Here is a 14652-nt window from a genome sequence, read left to right as displayed (position 1 = left end):
GTGATCATTGGCTTTGAGACTACAGTTCCTGAAGTCATTCAGTGTTGGCAGCTGTTCTGGAGTCTTTAGATACATCTCTCACTATTTATTTCCCCTACTTCTGCCAGGCTTGTTCTTAATTGTGTGGCTTCCTTTGAGCATCTCAATGATACTTATCAGTTCAGCTCTTGACACTTGGAGACATTGCGACATTGCAATACTTTTGTGTATCCATCTGCATGTTCATATTTCTTTTTCTAAGCAAGAGCAAATACAAAACCTGAGCGAGGTTGTTGTGTGTGTGTGTGTGTGTGTGTGTGGATAATAGCAAACACTGAAATACATTTTTTGCACGCAACAATGAATTTTGTTCACTCAGCTTGTCTTCGCTCAAAATAAATTTCTCCTCAAAACGCAGCACTTGTACTTGCAAATTCTTTTCACGTGCGCTCAGAGTAGTAACACAAAAATAACACCATAGGCCAGTATGTCCCAGGCTAACACACAGACAACCATTCACACCTGCCATTGATTTGGAATCACTCATAAATGTGGATGCATGTGTTTGACTGCGGGTGGAAGCTGAAGAGAGCATCTGCTCATGATAAACTGATTATTATGTTATTATATGTTGTAAAGTTGAATATTTTACTTTACACCTATTACTGAAATGCGTGTTCTTAATGTTTTGTCCCCAGTGCCAACATACAAATGTTTAGGAAGACACTTTGTGTAAGTAAAAGCTTTATAACAGCAGAATCATAGCAGAGCTGATCCCGTTAGAAATGCTTCTTATAAAGTAAACGAGTCATTATAAAAAACCTGCTGAATTATTTTATTTTCTATTGACAACAGTAAGTGACTAGACTGAGTTGGTAAAGCTTTGTACTGTCCCACTGTGAACCAGCTGGAGGCTGGAAATGAAGAAGCATGAGCACACCTCCCAACACGGCTGCTTGTGTGCATTTCCCCCACATCCAGCTGCACGAGTTTCTCAGAAAAGTCAAAATGATTGTAGACGATTTGCTTGAGTTCTTATTATCCAGCTGTGTTTCACCATGTCTGTGTTTGTTTACACAGGCACATAATGTACAGTGTAGCACACTAGTGCTGAAAAGACTGGTTATTTTTTATTGCTAAATCCAGCAACAAATAAACATCGTTTTCACGTAATGATGGAACTATTTTATCTTTCATTTTCTTGCATGCTGATGATCTTATTACCTATTAATCCAAGTCTGGGGCATTCTGTTCGGCCCAGAGGAAATATCACCCTGACTTTAACTATGATGTGTAAGTATGTTTGCAAAATCCCTTCTGGTCTCTACTTGTTATTCTCAATAACTCACTTCAGTCATAGCGCTGAATCGATGCTTTTGACTCTTATTACATGAAGGGCCAACTCGCATAAAGCAATGTCCAAAATCATTATTCCTGACAGTGGCAGAGCTGAACAGCCAGAGGTTTACAGGGAAAACCTGCTTCTAACCAAATAAATCCTGAGAAAACTCTAATAAGAGACTCAGGGCAGTAATAATTCGCTTATTTTTCTTTTTTAAATCTTGCATCTTATTTTAGGTTTGTGGGGGCGCTGGAGCCTGTCCTGCTGTCATAGAGAGAAAGCACACCAGTCTATCACTGAGGCAGTTAAACATGCTCACATTGACACTTACATGCGTTCAGTCCCTAATCTCTTTCTCCTTTAACCCACAGTTCAAACCATTCCAAAATAGTCATGCACAAATTATTAAATAGGACGTCCGTAACGTATACGCATTTGTACTTTTACTTGTTTCGTGAGCTATATTTAAGAAGACTAAAATTATTCACATAAATAAATGTTTTGTCATACTGAATTTAAATGTGCAGATGATGTGAATATGAATTGGTTGGCTACCTTTGTGGCTTACTTCCAACTATTGTATAAATAGAAAATAAAATATAAAAAGATGTATCAGAATAAATATTTTGTGCACTCTCCTCGAGTTGCAATGTTAACTACTATTTGTTTTATTTCATCAAACCAAGTTATTCAGCAAATTTAAGGAAGTAATTATTTTCCCATTTTCTAAAAGGTAAAAATAAATAAATAACATAACTTGGTACTAAACCTTTTTTGGAAATTATACCAATATATATATTAAAGTTTTGGAGAACAACTTTTGGAAATTAGTATCACTAGGAACTTTCACTCCTCCTCGTTTTACACCGAGGCACTAAGCTGGTACACCAGTCGCCTCAGAACTACTATAACTACTTCCGGTAGTTATTACCAAAGTAAAATATGTTCAAGCTTCTTATACGCTCTCTAAGTCAGTTAAAATGTTAACACCGTCGATGGCAGCTGCGATGACAGGGGGGAAGTTAAGTACGCGGCGTGTTTCCCATTAAGGAAATACCAAAACCTTGTTTGAGGCAACATGTTCAAAGGAGAGAAAACACTTTTGAAGGCAAAACAGAACGATTTCCGGTGTTAGCTTGGACGACTTGACCTACATTGCACGCTCTCTAATGGAAATATCAACACGAGGGAGTTCGTGTAAGAAGTGGACTTAAAGTTGGTTCGGCGGTATTAAAATGGTTGGGAAGATAAAATATGTTCGGCAGAAGCTTCACCACGAGGCCGTAAAGGTCGATGGGCCGATCGGCTTCGCGCAGCACGGCTCACTGGTGTCTTCTACTGTACGGAAGGATCCTGGTGAACTACTCACAGCAAATCTAAGACTGGGGAGCAAGCCTCACAGACAGGTGTGTGTTTAAAACCATGGACATAACGAACAGTCCAAATCCGTCACTGCCACTTTCTTGGGACGGACGTGACAATATCAACCTTTACCTGACTGAAACTCTTCATATAAGCCATTCCTCTGCAGATGATCTGTTAGCTGGTTGACTCTTTCAAGGATGTTTGATATGAAAGGAAGGTTGGAGATTGGCCTATAATTAGCTGAGACTGCTGGGTCTAGAGATGCTTTTTGAGTAAAGGTTTAACTACAGCCAGCTTGAAGGCCTGTGGTACATAGCTGATTATTAGAGATAGGTTGATCATATTTAAGATTGAAGCATTAATTAATGGCAGGACTTCTTTGAGCAGTTTTGTAGGAATGGGGTCTAAAAGACACGTTGATGGTTTGGAGGAAGTAATTACTGAATTACTGAGTAACTAATTACCAGCTCGAGACCATTACACTTAGAGACAGACAGAATCACACATTAGGCTCCATTCTAGCACAAATGTGGTGGATAGAAGTCTTTGAGTTATAGATGCACTTTCAAACCCTTGCAGGCGCCTGCGTTGGCATCCTTCCCCTCCAGTGTTTTTGCTGGCACCAAGATCTCTCCTGAAGCTCTGGTACAGACACTCAAGTTTGATGAAGCTCCAGATGTGCCCACACCTGTCACGAAAGGTAAGAGACGTTTGTCCATGTCAGTGTGATGGCTTATTTGATTATTGTATTATGACCCACAGAGGTCAGTGAAGCAAATTAAGGTATCAACTGTAAAGACGGTATAAGTGTGGCTCAGGTCTAAAGCTGCACTGAAGCACACAAAGCTCTGTGTCCTTTGCTTCTGTGCCTGAGTCTTAACCTACATGTAAATAATTCAGAAAATGTATTCCTAATCGGGTAAACTGCTACAGTTAAATGAAAACGATTCATTATTTATTTATATCAGTGACATTTGTAAGGTGTCTGATAGGGCTGGGCGATATGGCCTAAAATTCATATTGCGATATAATTTGAAGCATGTGCGGTAACGATATATATCACGTAGGGGTGCAACGATACACAAAATTCACGGTTCGGTTCGATACTTTGGTGTCACGGTTCGATATTTTTTCGATACAAAAAAAATGTTCATGCCTTTTTAATTTGTCATTTATTAAAATTATAAATATATATTTTAACTCAAAAGTACAGTTTTTAAATTTAACCCTAACCCTTGTGCGTGTTTTTTATTTTGACAGCGAATGCGCACCTGCGGACCACTTATGTGCAGCCCTGGTTATTTAGCTCGTCATATTGCAGCCACAGAAATTCTTTTGTCCATGAAACCATAAAGCTGCACTTTCTTTTTGCCTTATAGTCTGATTTGTCATAACTTCTCCGTTTTGTGGTAAGCTTTTCTTTGGCTGTCACTTCTTCACCCTGACCTGTCTTATTTGGCTCAGCAGAACTGAAATATATATCCTCAACCTCTCACATGTTTAAGCTTGCTGCGGGAGATTTCACTTGTCATGTTTGCATAGTAAGCTAACGATTAATAAGACGATGTCAGAGGAATTGGTGCACAAATTATCATCACTCACAGATCAGTGCTGTCGCTCTCTATACACAGTTCGCGCGATTGCAAAGTGAAAGCAAAAAAACAAGCGCAAATTCAAACGTGACTTCAATATGTCATATAGTGACAGTGGCTCACCGATGCCAATGACATAATTACCCAGCTACATTTCTGAAAGAATGCAAAAGCATTGACATATATTTTTCCTACAATAGCCCGACGGGGAGGGCAGAGAAAGATTTTGGTAGCCCGACTGAAAAAAATCGCTAGCCCCAGGATGTCGGGCTAGCGATATTGCAAGCCCTGTATCTGATTGAGGAATCACTCATCTTTGGAAAAGCGAGTTTATTACAGAGAAATGTCTCTTTCCAAAATAAAAGCTATACTATCCGCTTCTTCTGGGCTATATTCTCAGCAGCATAAGGAGAATCACGTGCTAACAGCTGTCTAAATGACTCGGCTAAAGTTAGTAGCATGCTTGTTGTTTTTGTCTTTGCACTAGGATGATGTCGGTGTAAATGTGCAGTCATATTCGTTGTGTTCCCACTAGTGCTTTCAGGTTAATCTCGTTGAAATGACCTTAACGCCACAACACGGCAAATCTCTGTTAACGAGCTACCGCCGATCGCCCCGTGCATGGGGCTAGACGGCCAACACGTTAATGAGCTAACTGCGCTAACACACTAGCTCCCACCCATGTAATTGAGCATTGCGTGGCACATCCAACATACTGTTTTACTTTAGTCCATGACTCGCTTACCTTCAGGGTCATACGTCACATGAAAACCAAAATAATTCCAAACGCCAGATCTGGAGAGCTTAACTTCTGTCTTGCTAGCTTGCCCTGCACTCTTCCTTCTGACGATGCTGTCTGTGTTGAGCACTCAGTGGATCTGCGCTCGACAGTGCAGCCTAGGCGGAGTAGTCGAACGCAGATTCACTGAGCGCTCAACACAGACAGCATCGTCAGAAGGAAAGTTGATAAAATAAATTACAAATGTTGTATTGTTCGATACATATGCGTACCGAACCGAAAGCACTGTATCGAACGGTTCAATATCGATACGAATATCGTTGCACCCCTAATATCACGATATACTCTTTTCTTCTGTATAACGTATTTTTCACACTATAAGGCACACTTTGGTAAGTCGCACTGCTTGATGGATGTCAGAGCATTACGGCTGCCGTAGTGAGGAGCTTCGCGAAGTAATCTGGGTCCAAAACTCCGTCAGTTCAGGTCCCAAAGTCAAACGAACACTGAGAGTTAAAAACTCTCTAAATTCTTTCATCTTTAATTAAATCATCAGCGTTGCTGCTTTACCAGGTCTAATAATTAAGTTTAACATCCATGAAAACAGAATTTATGACATTTAACGGAGTTAGAAGTTAACAGGAAGTTAGCTCGCTAGTTTCCACCTAAACATTTCATAGCATGTTCTGACAGAGAGATTTTTAATTCAAACGTACAGCTCTGCTGCCACTTCCAACATAAATGAAGACAGAAAAATAAACAGCAGTGATGTTTGTAGCGTTACTGAAGTTTGGCTAGCTGCTATATAATGTTGTGCTACGTGATTGCTAGTGACACAGCTATGTTAGCATAACATTAGCACAGTGAAGCTGGAGGATGAACACCAACTTTTTCCACTCGATAAAAGTTAACGTGAGGGATTCTGGTGGTCAGGGACAAATGCAGTCGCATAGCAGGATGCTGTACACGGGCCAAACTTCAGTCAGGAGAACAACTGAGATTATTCATCCACAATACGAGGTTAGTCATTAATATACTGCAACAACATGGGAACAGAGCAGCTGCAGAGAATTCAACATTAATGAATCAATGTTACGGAAGTGGAGGAAGCGCAGTTTTTGGCTTCCCCCATATTTCAAAAGTGCTTCATCCCTTTGCCGTGACTGTCGGCCGCCATCATTTGCAGATGATAATGGTTTTAGCCGCTGCCATGCTTTGACCAAAACAGGTGCAGCTTGATGACATCATCAACATGCGCTATCGCGATAGAGCGGTATAGTCAAAATCTCTATCGTTGGCCAAATTTATATCGTTTCTATCGCCCACCCCTTGTGTCTGACTTATTAAAATGAGTGTTATTAAAATGCTGATGAGAGAAATATTTTGTGTTTGGGACCTAACAGAGCTGCTCGATATGGTTACTTAAGAAATGTACAAAATTTTAAAAAATGGTGTGACAGGAACAAACTATGCTTGAATCTCTGTAAACTGTTGATGTGATTTAGAAATAAAATGAAATTCAGTCAAGTTGTTGAGCTGACTGAGTGTCTCTCTTGCTCAGCTGTGAAGCCAGTTGCAGTTAATCTTAGGTTTATGTGCTCAGGCCCCGGAGTGTAAATGCTGGTTTTCACTCAGTGTTTTGATTTTATTTCAGCATTTGAGAACAGCAGAGAAAAAGCAACAACAGGTAAGAAGACTTCAGAATCTCTGTAATTTGAGAATAGAGCAGTTTCAAGTTTGAACTGTACAGAGGCAGAAAAACAGCATAATTGTGTGTGTCTTTTAGGGCTGCCACGATTAGTCGACTAGTCACGATTATGTCGACTATTAAAATCGTCGACGACTGATTTAATAGTCGACGCATCGTTTGAAGCTTTGTAAGATCACAAAGGACGCAGGAATAAGTAGCAGGATTTAAGAGTGTAATAACGGACTGAAACAGAAGATGGCAGCACTGCATGTACAAGGATGCCAGCTGCCGTTAAACCCCGAAGAAGAAGAAGCTGTGTCCCAGAATTCATAGCGCAGCCCAGCGCAGTTGTCAACAATGGCGGCAGCTAGTTAGTTTTAACTTTACTCTTATTATTCTTTCTGGGTCACAAAATAAACGTTTAACATATTTTCAGGCGAGAATGTAGCTGTGTAAACCTCAAATATCTGCTCAGTTTATCAGGACACCACATATTTTCAAAAGCGCTCCGACGTTTTCGGAGACGTCTGTTACCCACTAGCTCGATAGCTAGCCGGGGGCTAGGTCACTAGCGCCGTGAGAACACCGGACTCCCGGCAAATCTTTTTCAAACCCACCGCTGTCTTTCGCTACTCAGGTTAAACATGATATATAAGTCACTTAGATAACTTAAACATGTTATTGTTTGGCTTTCTTTAGTATTTTATTTGTTCCTGAGTAAATCGGTTTGGCTGAGATTAAAGTTTTTGCACAGCTAAAACTGTCAAGCAGACAGCTGATTATCAGAAGTGTGAGATGCTCGAGAATTTACTCCGGTGTCCTGTTATATTTTAGATAGCAAGGAGTTTATTAAACTTCACCGAAACAATCTGCAAATTTCATTAAAAATTAATAAACTACCATCTTGTCTTTATTTTTAGTTAGCACAGACCTTAAACACTTAAAGCTGTAAGCTAATGATAGTTATATAAGACCAGATGCTGCTGGTGCAATAAGCTGTACGTCCAATGGATGATGATCTGATTAGTCGACTAATCGCAAAAATAATCGGTGACTAGTCGACTATCAAAATAATTGTTTGTGGCAGCCCTAGTGTCTTTAATGAGCCTGTTTTGGTTCTTCCGTGTATATGAAGGCCTCCATGAAACTGTTGAAATGCTCGTCACTACTTAGAGTCGTCTAAAGCAGCTGCAAAGCTGTGATGTGCTGAACCAGTCTTCTCTCTCCCTGCTGTGGTGTTGTTTTCTCATTTGCCTTCAGCTGTTCGATATCACTTACTCTGCAGTGTGTGCGGTGTGGTGGATGTACGACGGTTAGGTGGAGAACTCGTCTTCTGCCCACCTCAATCACAGAGATCCATTTCATCTGACAGTGGAAAAATGAGGCTCCCAGTGGGAACAGTGGTGGTAAAGCATGCCCCCTGCCTAACAAACACACTGGAAACCCCCACCTACTTGTGAAAGATTGGATTTCTCCACCTGTGCTCACAGTTGTAGCCAGTGGCAGATGCTTATCTTTGCCTGTTCTGTTGAAACACTTGTGTTGTTTGGTGCTGTGCTGGTAGATAAAGGCCTGCTAGGATGTCTGCACTGTTCACAGTGTGGAGATAACATGCCTGTCTGAACAACACTGGCTGACATACAGTGGGGTAAATAATTATTGGATGAGCAGCAGGTTTGCACACATCTCAGGGGGGATTTTGGCCCACTCCACTTGACAAACAACTCCATGCTTCAGCTCCCTCCACAGATGTCCTGGAGCATTGACGTTTGGAGACTGGGGAGCCTTTAATGGGCCTCTTCCTTAGCCTGTCTGTTGTTGCCTTGGTTGGTATTTTGTCTCTCCATTACATTTAAACATGATAAAAATGATAGACAGCTCATTCTTTGTAAGTGAGCAAACGTACAAGATGTTGAGTTAGGCATGTCTCCCCATCGCTAGCTTAAACAAGTCCTTGGCAGTTCCTGTTATATAAAATATATAAAAAAATTCCCCACTTGCCCCTGTGGGCGGTTTATCCTTCAAGCTCGGGTCCTCTACCAGAGGCCTGGGAGCTTGAGGGTCCTGCGCAGTATCTTAGCTGTTCCCAGGACTGCGCTCTTCTGGACAGAGATCTCCGATGTTGTTCCCGGGATCTGCTGGAGCCACTCGCCTAGCTTGGGAGTCACCGCACCTAGTGCTCCGATTACCACGGGGACCACCGTTACCTTCACCCTCCACATCCTCTCGAGCTCTTCTCTGAGCCCTTGGTATTGGGGGCATCTCCCATTTTGACCTCGGGACTTCCAGGTTATACTCGGCACAGATGTTCCTGTACACTATGCCGGCCACTTGGTTATGGCGTTCCATGTATGCCTTGCCTGCTAGCATCTTGCACCCTGCTGTTATGTGCTGGATTGTCTCTGGGGCATCTTTACACAGCCTGCACCTGGGGTCTTGCCTGGTGTGATAGACCCCAGCCTCTATGGATCTTGTGCTCAGAGCTTGTTCTTGTGCTGCCATGATTAGTGCCTCTGTGCTGTCTTTCAGTCCAGCTTTGTCCAGCCACTGGTAGGATTTCTGGATATCAGCCACCTCCTCTATCTGCCGGTGGTACATACATGCAGGGGCCTGTCCTCCCATGATGGTTCCTCGTCTTTTTTAATTTGCTTCGTATTTCGCCGCATGTCTTCACAGAACAAATGTGGACTCACTCAGCCTTAATGTTAAACAAGAGGGAGTTGTTATGGAATTTAAAACACCAACATATAGTCAGTAGATTTTATTTAAAAGTGTTTATATTGACAGAATACTGCATCTCTAATGTAATTAACCCCAATATGAGCAGTAGTGCACCGTATACCAGAACACACTGACTGGGTAAAGCTGCCTGTGTGGGCGCTTCATGGGTCAGTGTTGACCTAGCTTTTACTTTAGTGCTGGGCACTGCTATGATTTAAAAAAGGGACGTAGAGCAAAGAACAGCATGTTTGAAGCTGCTGCTAAAGCATGGATCAATAAGCTTCAATATATTTCTGATGCTGTTGCAGCTACAGGGACAGGACTGCTCAGAGCCTCTACAGCCTTTTGTCTTCACTCTTTCATTTCCAAAAGGAAAGAACTGTGTTTCTACATTGGGTTAACCCTGCATGGGTTTTGGTCCTGACACATGCACGGAGTGTCAGCGCTGGTTTATGCAGCACGAAGCTTTGTTTTCTGTTCACGAAGGAAGGTTTGCAGCCATCTTTGATGAGTCACATAAAGCTGCCTCTCATAGGCCCCTCCCACTGTGCTGTTATATCGACTGATATTCCTGTTTGTGTGTGTTTGTGTTTCTACAGGCACAGAAATCAAGAAAATGCAGTCAAAGAAAGAAAAGATGAAGGAGAGGAGGGAGCGGTGGCTCAGCAGTGAGTTCACATGGACACAACAATGTAACCTGCTCTTATTTAGTCTGGCAGCTGTGGTTCAGTCGTACAGCTCCATTTCTTACCAAAAATCTCAGGCCAACACGTATTTTCATCTAAGTGAACAGTCCAAACACACTCTGGAGTCTGCCACGTTGGGACCTGTGTTCATTCTTATTAATGTAATATTTTTGTCAGTGTCACTTCACTATTACACTGTTTTAATTACTGAGTTAGGGTTAGTTTGCAGGGAGGCTGAGGTGAAGGTACTGGTGTCTGATCGCTCTGTGCTCGAGCCCCACTGTGGTCCACAAACTCTTCAAAAACATCAGAAACAACAATGGCAGGTTTCGATCTGCCGTCCAGAGGGACCTGTGTACGGTCCAGGTGTCGCATCAGTGTTGCTAGAACTGAATTCAAAGCTCGTGAAAAAACAGTCGGACGCGTCGTTCTGTGGAGAAGGTGAACCCGTCACACTCCACTCACCGTGGACACGCGTGTTTGGAAACTGTGTGTTTGTGTGATCTTAGTTGTTTTCATGTAACACAGATTATTAAAGGTTTTAAAAACGACATCTTCTTCCAATTAGGAATCTTCTCTCCGTGATCATTTCAGCTAATTGGGATTAGCCTGTAACAGTAGCCCTGTGATGAGCCAATCAATTCGTCAGTAACACAACACGTCTCCTCTTCAGGCGTATAATTAGTTACTAATGGCTTCATGTCTCAGCCCTGCTGAAACCCTAAACCAGCTCCACAGTGGATCGTCCCAGTGTTACAGTCTGGGCTCCACTGGCCAAGGACATCCAGCTTTCACTTTAAATGTACAGCTTGAATGGACACGTTAGGGAAAGAAGATTCATTTCCAGGAATTGCTAAACTTAAAGTAATTCTGATGCTTGGGGAGTAAGAAGTATGGTAAATGGTCTGTATTTATATAGCGCTTTACTAGTCCCTAAGGACCCCAAAGCGCTTTACACATCCAGTCATCCACCCATTCACACACTGGTGATGGCAGCTACATTGTAGCCACAGCCACCCTGGGGCGCACTGACAGGCTGCCGGACACTGGCGCCACCGGGCCCTCTGACCACCACCAGTAGGCAACGGGTGAAGTGTCTTGCCCAAGGACACAACGACCGAGACTGTCCAAGCCGGGGCTCGAACCGGCAACCTTCTGATTACAAGGTGAACTCCCAACTCTTGAGCCACGATCGCCCCTGTAATATGCAGTACATACTTTAATGGTTTGTTTCCACATCACTGGGGCTCAGCTGTTTGACAGGAGAATGAATCCTGGTACTTGGTCGTCAGCTGTGGAGAGTTTAGTTGGCATGAAGGTTCCTTTGGGATCAATACTTCTTATTGTTTTGGTAGACACGCCGCTCATTTTCACTGTGATGCCAGAAAATAGTTTGAAAAGAATTAAGTGACAGTAAAATGGATAAAACCCTCCTGTTAAAGTACCACAGAGGCTTTCTTCATGTGCAACGGTCTGCATGTGTGATGTCACAGAGCTGCCATCACAGAGCGGCTGAGAACGCCGTCGCTCACAGGTTCGGCTTGTTGTTGTCAGCCGTCCCTCGTCTTTATTCTGTAGTCTGCAAACACTGTCTGCGTGTGTTACTCAATGTAACATCTCAGTTTAAATCAACTTTGACATGTTTAAGTTCACATGTGAGAGTTAACGGTGTCATTGCACAGTCCTACGTGGTACAATAGCACAATGACACTGATAACTGTCCCACGACGGCACATCACAGTGACTTCAGTAATAAAATGAAGAAGAATAAGTGTATGTTATATAGAAACCTCACATCTTGTACTGACATTTCCTGTTACTATATGTCTCACTGTAATAATTTCGCTGCTGTTTCTCAGAGATCAGCTCCATTAAGCAGGCGAAAGAGCTCCAAGCAGCCGAGGTCCAGAGACAGGCCACTCCTGTAGTGGGAGACATGAGGCCGCTGGCTGACGCCTTACCGGATCTCTCTCAGCTCATCTCCCCAGCTTCCACAGCCCCCGTCGCTTGCCGCAAAAGCAGGAAAATCAAAGTGTAAGTGCCAAGGTGACCGCTGAGCAAGCCAGGCATCAAGTGTCAACATGACAGTTGTTGATTATCAAGTGCAGCGTCCCAAAGTGATCCCGTTTCTTTTGTCCTTGAAGACAGCAAATCAGGACTAATGGCATGTTTGTGGCTGATGAGGCTTCATCTACTGGCTGCTCTCACTTGTGTTCGCTGTCCGTTTCTTAATGACCAAATATTTTAGTAGAAATGAGCAGAGGTTGGAAAAATGAGCTTACTTTGGGCTGATCAGGCCAAAATAAGACGTTTTATTTCAATAATAAAGAGATTTTCTAAGCTTAACTGTTTTCCGCAGGCGTGTCCATCAGTGCCTGCTATACTGACACAAAATGAATTATGGACCATCGCACGAGCACCACTGTTTTACTGCTGACACAGGCCTGCACTTACATCTTTTGCTGGACTCGGATGAGTCGTCAGTCCAGTCAGTTTTTTCCATTGTCACCATGGTTCACCACAGTCCTCAGAAACTTTGTCATCTTTGTACACTGATGTGCTGGTTTTCACATCTTTAGTCTCAATCACTTTCTTTGTATTTTAGAGAATTTGTACTTCACTTTGTTCTGTCGTGTTCATGATGAGTGACAAAAAAAACAAACCTTGAACTGTAAATTTGTTATTCAAGCAGCAGTAATCAGGCCTGGGTTCATCTAGGTCAAAGTTCAACTTTAACACTATTCAGTAATAACAACAACAATGATAAGAAGAAGAATATCAAAAGCAAACACTAAGTGATGCTTTCATTTGGATCAGTGTCAGATATCTCCTAAGTACAGTCAGCTGACTCATGACCACAGGTCTGTCTGAGAGAGGGAACCTTTAGTAATTAAATGAGCTTCAATGTCTGTCCTCGTCTGTCCCCATATGTGCCTGTCCTGTCCCCGACTGTCCCTGTCTGTCCCCCGCTGTCCCTGTCCTGTCTCTGTCTGTTTCCATCTGTCCCCGACTGTCCCTGTCTGTCCCCCGCTGTCCCTGTCCTGTCTCTGTCTGTTTCCATCTGTCCCCGTCCTGTCTCTGTCTGTCCCCCGCTGTCCCTGTCCTGTCTCTGTCTGTCCCCATCTGTCCCCGTCCGTCCCTGTCTGTGCCCATCAGCTCCATTTCTTTTTCCTGGCCTACGTCAGATGTCTTGCAGAGTTTGGGTGGAGCTACCTGAAGGAGCAGCTTCTCCCACAGACTGTGATAAAAACATCTTTAGTTTGATTTACACTCTGTGGTCATGTGACCACCACATACTGATGTCAAAGCAACATTAAAGTAGTGACTGCCTGATAAATAAACCCCGCAGCGTTTCCCTGCTGTGTGGAAGACCAGTAGGAGACACCATTAGAAGAAACTGTCCACTGTTCTTGATGTGTTAAAGTGTCCCCATGTCTCTGTCCGATGTCCTCCCTTTAGCCCGGTGAAGAGACCAGAGCCCACAGATTTCAGTCAGATGAAACGCTCACAGAAACGCAGACTGCTGTAAGAGTTTTCTTTCTTTCTTACAGTGATTGAGAGCCAGGCTACACTCCTGTGTGGAAATCCTCTGCCACTCTTCTTTATTGTTTTTACAGGGAGACTGAGACCAGCAGGTTCAGCAAAGCAGTAAGGACGCTCTCAGGTAAAACCAACCCTCTGGCTGATATCGGTGAGCTGCTGAGGAAGAAGATGAGACAGGAGGAAGAGCAAAGCTGCGTTTAGCAAGATCCCAAAGCTGGACTGTGGGAGGCTGAAGAGTATCCACACACGAACATTTCTAACTGTCAGCGAACAGCAACAACCCTGATACCTGTGAGTGACACAGCAGGGTTTCTCTGAAATAATAAATCACAACATTCAGACCCAACATGTTCTGTTTCATTTCTCCTACAAGGTCACAAACTTTAATCACTGTGTTCATTAAAAATAATAATAACATCCCAGGATGTGTACTTTCAGCTGCTTGCCTGTGAATAAGGCCGTGACCTGACAGTAGTGTTCAGACTGTCACCACATGCACATACCTCTAACATACAGAAATGTGGATGCTTCTGATAATTCCCCTTTCTCTCAGCCTGGTGTGTTCCCAGGAATGTGGCACATGTCTCCGTGCTGACTCTCCGCTGTAGATGCAAATGAAATAACAGTGTGAAACCCAAGTCTGACTTACAGGAAATGCAGAAATCAGAAGAGAGAAGACATAAGTAATGTCAAGGCAACGTGCTAGCTTTGATGTGTGATTTTAGCTTCTGCTCTTTTTTAGACTCTTCTTCATTAATTCTTAATAAATGAAATGAACGAATGAAGGTCTGGATTTGACTCCCAAGTATTTAATTTGCAATTAAAGACATTTATGTGAAGCCACAACATACGATCAAGGCTCTGAATGCACCGAAGGACAAACCAAACATTACAGGAGTGAATGACAGAAAGAAGAAGAGCACAGTGAACAGGAAACGGCCTGGGCAGTGATGCCAGGATTCTGTCTGTGGTTCAAAATGCAAACAAACTCCTAC

General features: G+C 42.9%; 1 protein-coding gene across 1 annotated transcript; it reads left to right on the top strand.

Annotated features, from left to right (window-relative positions):
- Positions 1-2251: 2251 nt before the first annotated feature.
- On the top strand, positions 2252-14003 carry slx9 (SLX9 ribosome biogenesis factor). Its single transcript, XM_012922704.5, has 7 exons — positions 2252-2727; positions 3266-3386; positions 6672-6704; positions 10028-10096; positions 11974-12148; positions 13574-13639; positions 13732-14003. The coding sequence occupies exons 1-7, from the start codon at positions 2557-2559 to the stop codon at positions 13856-13858; spliced, it is 762 nt and encodes a 253-aa protein (XP_012778158.3). The 5' UTR covers positions 2252-2556; the 3' UTR covers positions 13859-14003.
- The last annotated feature ends 649 nt before the right edge of the window (positions 14004-14652 follow it).

The sequence above is a fragment of the Maylandia zebra genome, linkage group LG23 (genome assembly GCF_041146795.1).
Source record: "Maylandia zebra isolate NMK-2024a linkage group LG23, Mzebra_GT3a, whole genome shotgun sequence".
In the NCBI taxonomy this organism is placed as follows: domain Eukaryota; kingdom Metazoa; phylum Chordata; class Actinopteri; order Cichliformes; family Cichlidae; genus Maylandia; species Maylandia zebra.
Note: the sequence above shows the minus strand (reverse complement) of the source record. Positions and strands in the feature narration are given on the sequence as shown.

What these genes read in the sequence shown, in the direction of transcription:
- slx9 (XM_012922704.5), top strand. Translation starts at nt 2,557, where the DNA reads ATGGTTGGGAAGATAAAATATGTTCGGCAGAAGCTTCACCACGAGGCC. An exon ending in AAAAGCAGGAAAATCAAAGT is followed by an intron (nt 12,149 to 13,573) that starts GTAAGTGCCAAG and finishes TCCTCCCTTTAG; the next exon opens with CCCGGTGAAGAGACCAGAGC. An exon ending in TCACAGAAACGCAGACTGCT is followed by an intron (nt 13,640 to 13,731) that starts GTAAGAGTTTTC and finishes TTGTTTTTACAG; the next exon opens with GGAGACTGAGACCAGCAGGT.